General features: G+C 38.9%; 1 protein-coding gene across 1 annotated transcript; it reads right to left on the bottom strand.

Annotated features, from left to right (window-relative positions):
* Window positions 1–8,268: 8,268 nt before the first annotated feature.
* On the bottom strand, window positions 8,269–15,202 carry si:dkey-8e10.3 (serine/threonine-protein kinase SBK1). The gene is made up of 4 exons (XM_049580612.1): window positions 15,079–15,202; window positions 12,567–12,729; window positions 11,663–11,865; window positions 8,269–9,791 (listed from the first exon to the last, which is right to left on the bottom strand). The coding sequence occupies exons 2-4, from the start codon at window positions 12,727–12,729 to the stop codon at window positions 9,123–9,125; spliced, it is 1,035 nt and encodes a 344-aa protein (XP_049436569.1). The 5' UTR covers window positions 15,079–15,202; the 3' UTR covers window positions 8,269–9,122.
* Between the last annotated feature and the right edge of the window lie 280 nt (window positions 15,203–15,482).

Genomic DNA, 15,482 nt, shown 5'->3' with positions numbered 1-15,482 from the left:
AAGAGGCACTAAAATGTCTTTGTAGCTACAAGTTAAGTGTTGTTTATTCCATTCAATTTGGAAATAATGCAGCTATAAATTCTGGAAACATTACTAAATGCAAATGGCTCTTTCACTCTGCAGTTTGGGCATCATTTAGCCCAATACCCTTAAATCATTTTATGTACCATTTTCCAGAGAATGCCATTGTATTTAGGGATGTTAGTGTTAGTAGTCCACTACATCCTCCTCTTAACGCCTCATTATGAGTTGGAAGTTAATCATGTTTTGCATTTGCATGTTCACCTCAACTGATTTTATACTGCTGCAGCTTGGATCGGAACATAGTATCTTATCATAAATAATATGGCGGGACACCTGTAGAAGGCAAATGTCTATTTAATGGATATAAACATTATGAAGCTGTCATGAGCACAGCAATAATTAATTATCAGAATTTATTTTTTATACTATCATGGATGGATTATCAGTGACAAAGCCAATCAGGATATGAAATGTTTCTTTATAGATGACCTTTGACACACCTCATCTTATGTGAATGTCAGTTTTATTCTTTAGTTTATTATCTTTTCACACTATTGAATGAGGTTTTATAATCAGTGTTACATTTTCCAAATGCACGTTTTGCTATTCTGAAAGAACGAGAACCCTGTCTTGTATGAGCCCTCAGATGCCTTTGACCAAATGTTCGTAACCTCATGTTTCAAATATTCATCCCGAGCACTCTGATCCATCTCCTCTGCTGGCTGTGGCTCTTGTGTTCCTCATTTGTTCAAACACAGATCGGTGTTGATTAAAAGTTTCTTCAGCTACCTCATGATGACTTTTTATGGAGGTGACAGACAGACGAGCCATCGGCTGGGAGAAAGGTCCCAGTTGTGGTGATTTTCCATAACAAACAATATGGTATTATTTATAGTGCTCCCGTGTGTATGGAGTCATCCAGAGCAGTGAGAGAGAAGACACGTGACTTTTTGATATGTACGGCCTTTGTGTCAACACATGCTCCACACATAACAGTATCAAATCATACTATGACCATTCAGCTTTACAATGAGAAATATAAAGTCCGGTTCTTACTACTCGTATGTAAACGCCAGAATAGCATAACTCATAACTGGGATACTAGTGTGCATGTAAATGTACTCACTGATGGACTCTGTGTTGTTAATGAGATGATACCAAGCAGGAGTTGACGAAATTGTATCAACATGTTATTTTGCTATGACCAGATTATTGAGGGATGGGTTCAAGTACCTCTTTAAGAAATGGCATGACTTTCCTGGACTTGTCAAAGTTTAGGCTTGGTCTCTGTGTCTAGCTTTGCATCCAGAAAGTTTAGTCATGGTTGCCCCCATACTACTACCAGTTGCAGTGGTAGATGTTTCATCTGTTTATCTGTTACTTTCAGTCATAGAATTTGACTTTTCTGCTGCATAGTTTTTACATGCTTGTAATTACAATATATGATGTTAAGGTGTAACAATTTACTCAAGACTGTGGGAAACTGACGTGTATGTATTTTAATATAATATATGATAAAGACTTCATGATTTGTAACTCATGACTTTATTATCAGTTAATAAATTGCTAGATTATAAAAAAAACAGATATTTAGTTTATTGCCAACTTTTTAACATTAGCAGTACATGAACAATTAATAAATGGTTTACACCACACTTTAATTTCCTTCAACCCTGCGTCCTAAGGACATTACATTTTGGGTAGGCCAAATCACATACTTTGCCTAACTTTGACCTGTTGTCCTCGTTCATGGACACTTTTTGGGCCATCTAGTGGTAGCAACAGCAGAATACACTAATCCATGTAAAAACAAGATGGCAGTTATCTCTGTCAAGTCAGTCTACAGCCGAACCTGAAACAAAAGTGGACAAGGTACAAAACCTGATCACATATTATGGTTGAACCCATGAATTTATGCTTAATAATGCCTGTAGTTTGATATGTAAATTTGATAAGAAATTCGACCCAATTTAGCAATAGTCACAAGCTACGGCATTGTTAGTTAGGAAGAACTCATTTGGGGACATTGGGACTGCATGAGGCCAATTGGGTGAGACAGACTGTTCTTACAGACAAAAAAGACATTCCTAATTTAGAATATAGAGAAAGGAAAATTCATACAGAGTTACAAAATGAACAAAATTCAAGGCTTGTTAATATGTTGCATAATTTGCAGTTTTGCATTTGCACAGCCAGGTTCAGGGATTGAAATAACAGCTTTATACTTTACCACACTTTTGTGACTATTAAAAATAAACCCAATCTCTCCACATGAGGAAATCTATTTTCCCCCTAAAACTACTTATTGTTCACTACTTACTGACAATGATTTGTTTTCTTACACTTATCAGGTCCTACTTCTCCCAAATAGCTGAGGGAAATTAAAAATGCAAACTAAACAAAAGCATGGGTCTCAGGGGGTTAATATAATTTTAGGTACATTGGTATAAATATTTATGAATGTCTTTATTAATGACTATAACTCCTATGGGCATCCATAAGTGGAGGCTGGTTTATAAATAGACAAAGAGTTACAATATTTTAAAACACAGCTTTAAAAGTTTATCATAGCTATAAGTAAAGCCTTGTTTATTCTATTCTGTTTGGAAGTAATGCTGTTCTAAATTTTGGTAACATTGTTAAATGCTGATGGCTCTTTCACTTTATATTAAGCCCTTGTGGTTGATGTTTCAAAATTATAAATAAAGAGACATTATAAAGAGATTTAAATGTAAATGTAACTAAGTCATTGATAAATGAACATGAACACATCTTTAAATTATCTTTACTGTAAAGTTAAAGAGCCAAAACAACAACCAAAAAACAACAACAACAACAACAAAAAAAACAGATGGATTTTCATTGGAAGGTTGTTCCACAGTTGTGGTGCCCTTATGGTAAATGCCCTGCTACCCTCTGTCTTAAGTCTTACCCGAGGGACTGATAGCAATAGCTGGTCTGCAGATCTAAGAGTGGGAGCAGGGCTGTAAGGGGATGAGAAGGTTATTAATGTATGATGGGGCAAGGTAACCAGTGCAGTGAGGCAAGAATAGGGGAAATGTGTTCATATTTTCGAGGTTAAGCATGAAGAAGTTACAAGCCATCCAGGACCTTATGATTGCCAGATGGTCTGTGCGAGAGGTTACTGAGGAGTAGTCTGATGGATTTACAGATGAATAGATTTGTGCATCGTCTGCATAAAAATGAAAAGTGATATTGAAGTTTTGCATGACTTGATTCAGTGGCACCATGTAGATACTAAACAGTAGAGGGCCAAAAAGGGACCCTTGAGGAATGCCACAGGTGATATTAGCGGGGCTAGACGAGACATTCCCAACTGATATGGAGATGGTTCTGTTATTTAGGTAAGACCTGAACCAGTTTAAAGCATCCAGTCATGCCAACCCAGTTCTCCAGTCGATCAATTAATAAGCAATGATCTACAGTGTCAAAAGCAGCAGATAAGTCGAGTAATGCCCAGACAGTACAACAACCATCTCCTGAATTCATCCTAATATTATTATATTATAATATATTATTATGTTATATTTAAAACTTTTAAAAGTGCAGTTCCTGTATTTTGATGACTTTGAAAACCACACTGAAACTTCTCAAAAAGTGAGTGGTCATTCATGAATGATAATAACTGAGAATGTACTATTTTCTCCAGTACTTGGGCAAGAAATGGTAATTTGGATGTGGGCCTAAAATTATTGAGATTATCCTCATCGAGATTATATTTTTTTAAAAGGGGTTGAACAACTGGTGATTTTAAAATTGGAGGCACAACTCCAAGATAAGGATAAGGATAAGGATAAGGACTTGTGAAATAAAATATCTGAAGATAAAAAGGCAGAGACCTCTTTTAAAAGTGTTGTTGGTAACAACAACCAACAGGGAGGTGGAAGATTTCACGCCATTAATCATCCTCACTAAACCTGACTGGGATATCAGATAAAATGAGTCAAAAGTCTGATGCACCTCTCTGCATGGTGAGATAGACAGTAATGGAATGATTTGGGCTCTGATGCTTGAGACATTATCGACAAAGACAGACCAAAATGCCTCACATCTTTCAATAGAAGGGACTCCATTGGAATCTGGAGTGTGCTGGATAAGAGAATTAATCGTCCTAAATAGCAATTTGGGGTTGTGAGGATTTGTAGCAATAAGATGTGAGAAGTATTTTGATTCTTTTACAGTGCCATTTAATTCTTTTTGAAGCTCATGGAATTGAAATTGCTACATAATTTGGATGCTTTCTATTTCTGTTCAGCACATCTGGCCGCCCTTCTAGTGCCCTGTCCTACCGTGTCCTACCTTAAAGAAACAACTTCCATGGTAGGACACGGTTTAGACATTTCAAAGGGAGCTACAGCACAGTGCACAAATTTAGTAGCCAGCTCTTCCACGGAACATGAAAAGTCTAGGGGATCAAGCTGTTGAGATGCCTTACAGGGGATGGGTTGAAAGTGTTGAGGGCCTCTAAGATTAGAGATTGCAGGCACTAAAGGGACATTGAAAAGGACAGCAACTTGGTCAGAAACATGCATTAGTTAGATAAAGCATGAGTAAATTATCTATATCATAATATTTACATTTTTATAAAGCTGAGTAAGCTACAATCTCTCCAGGCATCCCTTGGTAACTGCAAAAGCACCCTGGCTGGGAAACACCGGCATTGGGTGCCAAAAGGGCCAAAAATGACCCTCTTCCAGGACATGTGTATCCATCTGTCACAGTGCATGATGATTTATTTATGCAATGTTTAAGTACTCAAGTATTAGGAACATGACACCCTTGCCTTGTAGATAAGATAAAGGGGAAAGTCTATGACCACAGTGTCTCTCTTAACAGCATGAAGCAATCTTTATTTGGCAGGCAAAGGAAGTCATGTGATGATAAGACTCATGATACTTGTGTAGATGTAGTTTCCTGGAAATGATGCTTTGCTTATCTGTTATCTAGTCTACTACCGAGAGTTTCTTACATTTAGCAGGAAAGCATAATCTGAAACACCTAAATAACTTACATTTTAAAGTTCTCTTGTGAAGCAAGATTTTTAAAGTCCACAAGTTTAATTAACTGGTTGTAAAGCTGTGTTACACTGAACAGGCATGCAAAACATTGTTTTAATGTTTTTAAACGCTGGGTCTGTTACTGTGTGTGTGAATGCCATCACAGAGGGCTTAGTGGTCAGATTTACTTGGCTGTATTAGTTTGTATGACAGGCCTGGTTGTGCAGTCAGGCCCAGGGGTCAGCTGAAAGATGACCCTGGTTAGTGTAATGCCCTAAATATGCTGTAAAGCATGAGGGGGCCAAGCAGGATCAGGCCCCGGGCCAAGTTTGGGTCTGCCCCCCTTTCAGAGGCCGACACGTCCTGTCCTGAAAGCACCTGTGGTGTCCCGTATACTCCAACAAAAGCAGGACATCCATCAGTGGAGAGTCAGCTGTAGCGGATTGCAAAGAGATTATAAAATGTAAAGGGGCTGAAGAGGGCCAGTGCAGTGAAGTAGATGAGAGGGGGGGATTGAAAACTGAGTGAGATACATACTGAGATCTGACATATGTCATGGCTCTAACTTCAAGGACAGCAGTGTGATGTATGAACAAGAGAGTGGATGGAAAAACAAGACTAAGTGGATGGATGCATGATTTTTATTTGTTCAATTTTCTATTTTAATCTACATGCTCTTACATCACAACATTATAGCAATGATACAAAGATCATGTGAACTGTGTGGGTGATATGATAAAAACAGTTACAGAAATGAGTCTGTCGTCACACTAAGCAAAACTTTTTAAAATTGTTTTTATGTCAACCATTTCTTAGTTTTAAAAATCAAACATTTAATTACAAAATCTATATAAAATAACAAAATACACAAAAAGTTAAGCTCATACATGGCTCAACATTTATTAACTCAACAACTTTCAAAATATTGATTAGTATATAACTTATATAGATGCATCCTGCATTAATATTAAATGACAGACTGTAAGATGTGGTGCAGTTGAAGGCAAATTTTATCAGTGAACTTTTATGATTTATGAGAAGTTTCATTGCCGCTGAATTGCAGTCAATCAGGAAAGCATGCAAAGTCCACACACATCCTACGCACTGCTTTCTTTGTGCAAACATTACACAACAGCGCCATCCCCAAAGGCAGAAGGTCAGAACATGCAACAGCAGTCTGTTGCACTCCAGATGATGTCTGGCAGGAAATGAACATGTGCTGCCTGGTGCTTGCATTTGCAGTGATATCTGGAAACACATGGTGAACCCGACAATTTTTATAATTGCTGTCCACAAAAACCTAATACTTCCTCTGCTGCACCAGAATGTTATGCTGTGGGACTATTCAGTCCAAGAAGCAATGGGTTTGTGTGTTGTCATGTACTGCAAAAGACTTGACACTAACTGACTTCACACTATAGGATTTAGGGGGATATATTGGCAGAAATGGAATATGATAAGTATATGTTTTGTAGTGTATAATCACCTGAAACTAAGAATCCTGTTTTTGTTATCTACACAGGGAGCGGGTCCTCATCTACTGAGACTGCCATGTTTCCACAGTAGCCCAGAATGGACAAACCAAAAACTGGTTCTAGATATGTCCATGTCCATTCAAGCCCCTTTGCATCAAGAGTCAGAAAAACACATATTTTTTAATGTCAAACTGCTTTATTTGGTGTTTTTACCGGTTTAAATCACAGGGTCAGTTTGTTTCAGAGAGGAAAGGACCCCTGCAGATAATTCTGCTCCCAATAAAAACCTCTTAAACATCTTGATCTTAAGTTATCAGAGAAATCAGGTGCACGCACGTTAGCAGGGGCTAGGCTAACGGCCCTCTCAGACATGCCAAACAGCACCAGAGAAACACAGCTTTGTAATGTGAAACTGCTTTATTCAGTGTTTTTACCAGTTTTAATCAATGTGTCACTTTGTTTTGGAGAGGAAGAGCAGATAATTCGGCTCACAATAAAAACTTCCTGAACATCTGAATCAGAAATAAGGTGAGCACACATTTGCGGATACTAAGTTAATGGTCCGTCTCCAGCAGTTTTAGAGAGTCTTGTCTTGTATTGGAGAGGAAGAAACCTCTGCAGAAGAATGGCTCATGGTAAAAACTTCCTTAATGCTGAAGAAGTCCAAACTTGATAAGTTTCAGCTGGTTGCAGTCTGCAATCCTCACCACTAGATGCCACTAAGTCCCCCTAAATCTTACAATCTGGGCCTTTAAAAGCATCTTTGATTAAAACATATAGTGCAACTTAATGGGCTTAAATTAATGTTCAGTCATGATATACATAATAATTATTAATATTAACCCATCAGCAGCTGAAAATAACTATGTACATTTATTCTGATATTGTGCCTAAAGGGCCAGCATTTTAGTACTGCACTCCAATAAGGTTGAAGGACTAAAGAGGAATGGTGCAGCAATGGCTGACACATCCTGGCTTTATATCTCTCGTATGGGTCAAGCTCAAAAAACACTGGATCTTACATTCCCACAATGCAATGTGTGTCCACTTCTTTTAAAGCCCAATGCATGAAACCACAATCACATCATCAGGGTTATTTTTTGGAACTTAAACTTAAGCTCCCTCCAAAGTCACAAAGGACATCATGCTACTGTTTTCACAGGCTGAGTAGTACCTCTCATAAAACTGACAACTTTTTGATACTTAAACTTGAGTATTTACATTGACGTTACATTTTACATTTACATTTAACTGCTTAACAACATTTTACTCATTTACACTGATCTGACAGCTATAGTTACTTTGCACATCCAGATTTTACATTCAAAACATATGATCTATAAAATATGGTGAATTTTTATGGGTTGAAATACCCCAGCAGCATGGCTGCATTGACCTGTTAAGGGGATTAACCTGTTTTGGGGCTGTGTTGTTCCCCTCCTTCATTAGACCCAGGGACCAATGAGTACTCCTACACTGGAGTACGACCTGGTCCCATGTGAGCACAGTAAACTAACGTAAAGTCTTAGAACTAGATTTTACACAGGGTCCCTCTTCAAAGACTAAGTAATAATGTAGGCTTTAGTGGTGTAAGTTTAAAGAAATAATAATTCAAAACATAACATACAATGTATGATCAGTATATATTACTGTAAGTAAGGATGCATTTTGCTTAAAATACTTTAATTTAGTAAATTTTGAATGCAGAACTTTTCCTTAAAGGAGCACCGTGTATGATTTATGGGGAGCCACTGGCAGAAAAGAAATACAATATTTATTAGTGTATCACCTGAAACTAAGAATCATTCTGGTTTTATTAGCTTAGAATTAGCCCTTCGTATCTTATTAGGGAGTGGGTGCTCTTTCATGTCGACCGCCATGTTGTACTGAAATGTTTCCATAGTAGCATTTAGCCTTTCATGTTTTCATGTCAATGCCACTATAGGCTCTTTACGCGCAGTCTCTTTTATCGTTTTATTAAGGCTTATTGATATATTATTTTGAAATAATTAATATTTGTACCAGGCAATGTTAGAAAACGCCAACCTCCTTTATACTTTTTATCAGACTTGCACCGATTAATCAGCAGTGCTCGTAATTGGGCCGATTTTCATGTGATCAGCTGTGACCTGTGACCGGCCGGTCAGTCTAAAATATGCCGATTTAAAACGCCGGTCAAATTCCCGGCGCGCTGCATGATTGACATCGTGTAACATCAGCAGCGCACACACATACCTGACAGTGCATCTCAGGTGATGTTGCAGAGTAACAAAAAAGTGATGTAAGTGATTTCCACAGGGAGTATATAAGTACAGTAAAGCATTATTTTTTTAAAGTAATGAGTAATACATTTTCCTTTTAAAGTGATGACCCCAATGCTGCCACTAAATGGCACTAAATTCTTCCCACTGCTCCTTTAAATAAAGGACCAGAGTATTTCTTCTACCACAGAAACTGCAGCATCTGTGAACTTTATGTTGCTGTCAAATGGTCTTCATCATTCATCACTGCAAATCACATGCCTGATGCCAGGCACCTATGACTGTATATTTGACATGCTGTCTGAGCATATAGAAGCTATAGATTATACAAATGCAGTCTGTTACTAAGTATTAGGCTGCACCACCTTGCCATGCCCAGGATTATTCCTAAAGGCGCTGACTTTTTCTTTTTCTGCTGTCTGCTGCTGCCCGGTCCCGTGTACCTTCTTAAGCCAGTCCTTGTCCACATACGCTCTCACCTCTCCCACTGTACACCTCTTTTCTACATCCAGATCCAGGAGCTTACTGAACATCTCCATGGCCTCTGGAGTGAACCTTCTCCACAGAGGAGGAATGTCCTCCTCTGTGTTGGGTTTCTCCTCCATTCTGCACCAATCTGCAAACTCCTGGTAGAAGTCGTCTGACTCCATGCAGCGCTCCCAGGGAAAGTAGCCCGTAAGGATGCAGAAGATAACCACCCCGAAGGCCCAGGTGTCCAGGCTGGGTTCCACACTAAGCGGAGGAGCGGTCACTTCTTTCTGACCCTCCATCAGGGCCACGGTACAAAGCTCCGGGGCCATGTAAGGCAGGGTTCCTGTTATGAAGCGTATCAGAGTGCCTCTCTTCTGGGCCAGGCCAAAGTCTGCCAGCTTCACTTGGCAGCAGTGATTGTCCAACAGGAGGATGTTTTCAGGCTTGACATCACGATGGACCAGACCATGGCTGTGGATAAACTCCAGTGCACTGGCGATCTGGAGGACACAACGTTTTACTGAAGATTCGGGGATACCCACCTGAAAAAATCAGACAAAGGAGAGAGAGGACTCTTTGTGTTATTTACAAAGTTGCCAGAATAAAAAGTGAGCACTCATCACAAAGTACCGTGTAAAGAAAATAAGGCTGGATCCAAGTGTCCACCCTCCAGACTTTCAGGCATTTTCCCTTTACATATTTCAACATACTTACAGTATATGGTTAAATATTTCCACATGATGCAGGTCACATCTCATTTTTTTTATACATTTAATGCAGGCAATATATTATAATTTATATCCTTCGTCCCAACAGCAATAAGACTGTTTAACACTTCCTGAATCCAGTCACACACACAGTTACACACATCATATTAGCCACAACTGTCTGTTTTAATACCTATGTGTCGTTGTTGATGAGGGGAAGTGTGGTTGTTGTTCTTTCTCTTTTATGAGTTGCTGGACAGCTTGCGTTAATATTGCCCTTATATCAGCCCTACACCTCAGAGAATTGTGAATATCACAATCTGTATTCATATAAAACTAAAGCCTAGAGGCTTTTAAATACAAAGTTGTTACAGGCATAAATTTCACAAAGACATATTTTTTAAAAGACAGTTACTTTAACTAAAGGTAATATATCAGTCCCTTCATGATATTGGGGTGTTGTGATCCTGGCACTTAACGCAGATTCAGACAATAACCATGAATTCTATGGGATCTTGCAATCTTTTCCAGTCACCGCAATTTAATGCAAATTTGATCATTTAAAATGGGTGAAATCTCATTTCATTGAAGATCTGCGCACAGCTCTGCAATGATTCTTAAACATGTTAGTCTGACTGCAATCATACTAAATCCCAATTTCTCAAAGTCGGACTAACACACCCAGATAATGCGAACGGAGTCGAATCAGTCCTGCGTTTATGCAGTCAATTGGAAGTTCGGAACCAAACTGGCCTTGGTGCTCTGCACATGCTCCAGTTTCCACCCAGGGCTTTGACCTGGAAGTCGAATAGCATTAAATGTATAACAGAAGGAGCTGGTAACAACATGGTGAAATCTACATCCAGAGCCATACATTTTTGAATGGATCACGAGACATCTTTCATGCTGTGTTAGCTGAAGGGATAAATATTTTGAACTACATGGATGGGAGGAAAACACAGAGTGGCCACCTGTTCAAAAAAGTGGCAGAACAGCTGGACGACGCTAGATTGTTTGCTCTGTGACATAAAAGGTCAACCGGAAAAAGGTCAATACTAACAAACTGAAAGGGAGTATGTTGCCACCTATCGTAGTGGAAGCAGACATACTTTGGCCAGTAAATCGATTCCTGTACCGTGCTTGTATACTGAGACAAGGACAGTGGTCCAGTTACATGGCCTTGTTGAGCTACAGTTACAGCTTGATTTATCTGTGCTTATAAATGTGCTGTCTGTGTTTATCATGGGACTACTGGTGTGAAAGTGCGTGCTCTGTTCTTCGGACAAAGTCACACAGACAGTTACAGGGCTTCTGTTAGCATCACATGGCTAATGTTTATTAACAGGTTTGAAGCCAGAGTAGAGCTGTTTCGCTGTCAGTGTAAGATTGTTGGGACCCTTGAACTGTTTGGTGCTGGACGTTAGCAACTGCTGTTGTGTTAACCTCAGGTAGGCCTAACACTCCAGAAAAGTCATTCTAATAAAATTCCCATCAACCTCAACTGTACTTTGTGTTCTGTACTAATTAGCAAAAATTAGCATGCCAACATACTAAATTAAAACAGCTGTGACACTGTGAGCTGGTTAGCATGCTGACATTAGCATTCATCTCAAAGCACCATGCTGTACCTAAATACAGCCTCACAGAGCCAGTAGCCTGGTATTAACCTTAGTGTCTTAGTGGTGTTTTGCCAGTGTTTGACTCACCTTTGGCTGGATGACAGCAAACAGGTCCCTGCCGATCACAAGCTCCTGGGCAAAGCAGTAGTGCTCATCAGACTGGAAGGCAATGCCAAAGAGACCCACAATGCAGGGGTGGCAGGACAGGTGTAAGGAGATGCAGTACTCTCGCAGAAAGCCCTGCAGCTTAGTCGAGGCTTTGGGCATCACTTTCAAGGCCATGGGAGTCCCTGCGCAACATCCATACTTTACTTTGGCTATTATTAAAACCATTCATGCACATCTTCTTTGTCTTACTAGGGAAATGAAGTATTACAGATATAGTGACACTGAACGGATATTAGGTATTATGCTGTATACTGTAATGACTATCTAATATTCATTGCAAGGCTTTTCTACAACGTTAAACTTCACCCAGGTCACCCCCGATTGCAGTTCCAATGGTTATCTAAGCCTCCAGGCCTCAAGCCAGCCAGCTTTATGCCAGCTCGTGCTCTGTGTTCTGCTCTCCCCTTTGTCATTGCTCTACTCTGGAGTTTGGGGTTCCCATCCCATCAGAAAAGTGCAATCACTAATTTTTAGCTCTCTGTCCAGCTCAACCAGCTATGAATTACAACAAATTTGCATTGGCTGGAAAGTTTTGAAAAGTTATTTATTTTCATTCATTTATTTCATTTCAGTGAAATGCCCCCTAATTTTGGGGATTTCAGAACACCCACATAGAATTGTAACTGGGCTGACAGTTACAAAAAAAATAAAACATATTAAACAAAGAACTTAAATTATTATTATTCAACATCAAACTCATTGCCTTTTTAATTGGGAAAAAGTGGTTTCAGATCAGCAAGACTTTATGACCATTATTATATTTCTGTAATTGGTGATTGCTAAAAGGTTCTCGACTTAAAGAGAATTGAAGGTGCAGTCATACCCCGGAAGCGATGCGTCACAAGCAGCACTTTGCCGTATTTCCCTCGGCCAATCTCCTTGATGATGTTGAAATGTTCCTGGATCTCAAGCTGACTGAGGCTCTGTGCCGTCAGCTCCATCAGCTCGTCGATCAGGCTGCCGTCAGGGAGGCCCAGCTCAATCATCTGTACCCACACATGGAGAGAACAAAAGAAATTAAACCTTAGGGGTGTAAAAACACATAGATTTTTTACTACTTATTGGAATATATTAAAAACGACAAAATTAAAGACACCATGAAAGAATGCAGAAAAGCAGAAATTGGTGCATAGAAATTCACAATAATGCAGGAAATTAAGTGTTTGATACTTAAAACGTTCTTGCAGAGGAACCAAACCTCCGCTAATGTTCACACAAATCTTATCCCCTTGCAAACAATTTTTGTCTGAGCTTAGTCCTTCCCTAGCGATAGCAAAGCAGGGTGTTTATCCCTACATAAACCCCTAAAAGACAAAATTGCAACATTTGGCATTATTAATTGTTCCAGTTGCACAGATGTTTTTTTTTGACTTTTCATTTATGTGAGAAGATTTTTATGTATTCCATATATTATGTTGTTTCAAGATTTGGTCAAAAAACAGTTATATTCCATTGACCCTTTAACCACAGTTAAAGGATCGTGGTCCTGATGGTCATGATAATTATAATAATAGTAATAATAATAATAATAATAATAATAATAATAATGCATTTTATTTATAGGCACCTTTCAGAGCACTCAAGGACACCTTATAAGTCAAAGTTAAAAAAGAAAAAACAAGCAGCAATGCATAAAGAGATCATAGAATCAAACAATTCTGTAATATACAATACAAGTTAATAAAATGACTAGACAAAAATCATTATTATAAATATTAGGTATAAAATCATCATCATAAAGTCATAAATCAATCAATTTTATTTATAAAGCCCAATATCACAAATCACAGTTTGCCTCACAGGGCTTTACAGCATACGACATCCCTCTGTCCTTAGGACCCTCACAGCACATAAATCATCAGTGCAGGCCACCATATGTGTGTTTCCGTTAAATCAGCCCGAATATGCCAACTTGAAAAGGTGTGTATTCAGATTGGAATTGAAAGTGGAAAGGGAGTCAGTATTGCAAATGTCATGGGGGAGAGAATTCCAGAGGTGGCTTGCAGAACGGCTGAGGGCTCTAGAACCCATTGTAGTCAAGCAGGCAGATGGTGATGTGAGCTGGAGAGCACGGGAGGGTGTGTGGATATGAAGGAGTTCCGACAGGTAGGAAGGGATTTGATTATGAAGGACCTTACAGGTGAGAAGCAGAATCTTGAAATTGATGTGATATTTAATTTGCTCGAGACCAGGAGTGATACGATCTATGGAGGGGGTTCTAGTAATGATACGGCTGGTATGGGTAAAACATGTACCATAACCACAATCCATGCTTTGACCCTGGCTTAGGATCATGGATGAAAGACAACAAAAATAATAAACTGCCTTCCATTATTACCCTCATTATTGCATATAATCATGTGAATTCTTTTTTCCTCTCTTTATTTCTGTTTCATTTCAAGGCTCCGGCAAAAATCTTAATGGCCGCACGTCCAGCCTGGAGCGACTCAAAAAACCCCGCTTTCGTCAGGACATTCAGATGTTGAACTCTGTCTTCTGACCTTTGTATGTCCTTGTCAAATCAAGTTTATTTATAGAACACATTAAAAAGTGTGGACCAAATTGCTTTACAAAGAGATTAAATAAAACACAATAATTATCAAAATAAGAACACAAACATAAAGAAATAATTATAAGTCAATCAATAAAAGCGTACCGTATCTTGATGAAATCATAGCACAAGCAGCCGTGCACGAATAACAAAATTAAGAAAAGAAATTGGTTCCGCAAATCTTCATGATAATTAAGGAGCTAAAGAAAAGAGACGGGTTTTTAGGTGGGTTTCAGCAGAGGGGTAAATTTTAACTGTTAGAGGCAGACTATTCCACAGTGGCGGGCGAACAACTGAAAATGCTTGTTCACCTTTGGTTTTTAAGTGGATGCGTGGAATGGACAGCAGTGATTAGTCGCCAGATCTGAGGGTCGAGAGGTGCAATAGGGGATGAGAAGTTCCTCTGCCATTTCATTTTATTTATCTTTAATCTCAAAATTTTAATATTCACACTAATCTTTTAGTAAAGCCTTAATGTGTTTACATGCATACACATATCCCTAGTGTATATTGGAAAAAAAAATATTTAATTTTTCAATAATAATTATAACAACGTAGGCTATATATAAGATGCAAAAAGACATTTGAGTTTGAGTATTTTTAGTGCATATTTGGACAGTGGTCATTTGTACAAAATGAATCAAAAATTGCACTGAAATATTTTGCTATCCTGCTAATATAATTTCCTATTAACAGCAGTAGCAGTAATAGCATCCTGTAATAGCAGTGATGGATATCACATCATTCTAACCATGATTAGATATTGATCTGTTTCAGGTCTTACCTTTTTTCAATTGGTTCCAAAGGTGGTCACAGAAGTCTGAAAATAAGCAAACCAAACACACAAAATGACTCACACACTCACACCACCATGCTTACAGCTGACAAAATACAGCTAGTCAATGGACTGAAAAAGCGCTGGTTCAGTGTGTGTCCTGTCTATCCGCCACCCTCAGTGCTGCTGCTGCTGCTGCTGCTGCTGGTGCACAGATCAGCGTGCAGAGTGGACCTGAGAGCTTTACACCGCCCAGCATGCGGCTCTCAACTGCTGCGATGGGGACAGAGCCCACTTTGACAGCTGATTACAAACTGCCTCTGCAAAGGGCACACACACACACACACGCACAGAGTGGTACGTACACATAAAGTAAAATCAGCTCAACACTGCTTCTGTAAATATATTCAATG

Source organism: Epinephelus fuscoguttatus, linkage group LG7 (genome assembly GCF_011397635.1).
Source record: "Epinephelus fuscoguttatus linkage group LG7, E.fuscoguttatus.final_Chr_v1".
NCBI lineage: Eukaryota > Metazoa > Chordata > Actinopteri > Perciformes > Serranidae > Epinephelus > Epinephelus fuscoguttatus.
Note: the sequence above shows the minus strand (reverse complement) of the source record. Positions and strands in the feature narration are given on the sequence as shown.

What these genes read in the sequence shown, in the direction of transcription:
- si:dkey-8e10.3 (XM_049580612.1), bottom strand. Translation starts at nt 12,729, where the DNA reads ATGATTGAGCTGGGCCTCCCTGACGGCAGCCTGATCGACGAGCTGATG. An exon ending in TGTGACGCATCGCTTCCGGG is followed by an intron (nt 11,866 to 12,566) that starts GTATGACTGCAC and finishes GATGTTGCGCAG; the next exon opens with GGACTCCCATGGCCTTGAAA. An exon ending in TTGCTGTCATCCAGCCAAAG is followed by an intron (nt 9,792 to 11,662) that starts GTGAGTCAAACA and finishes TGATTTTTTCAG; the next exon opens with GTGGGTATCCCCGAATCTTC.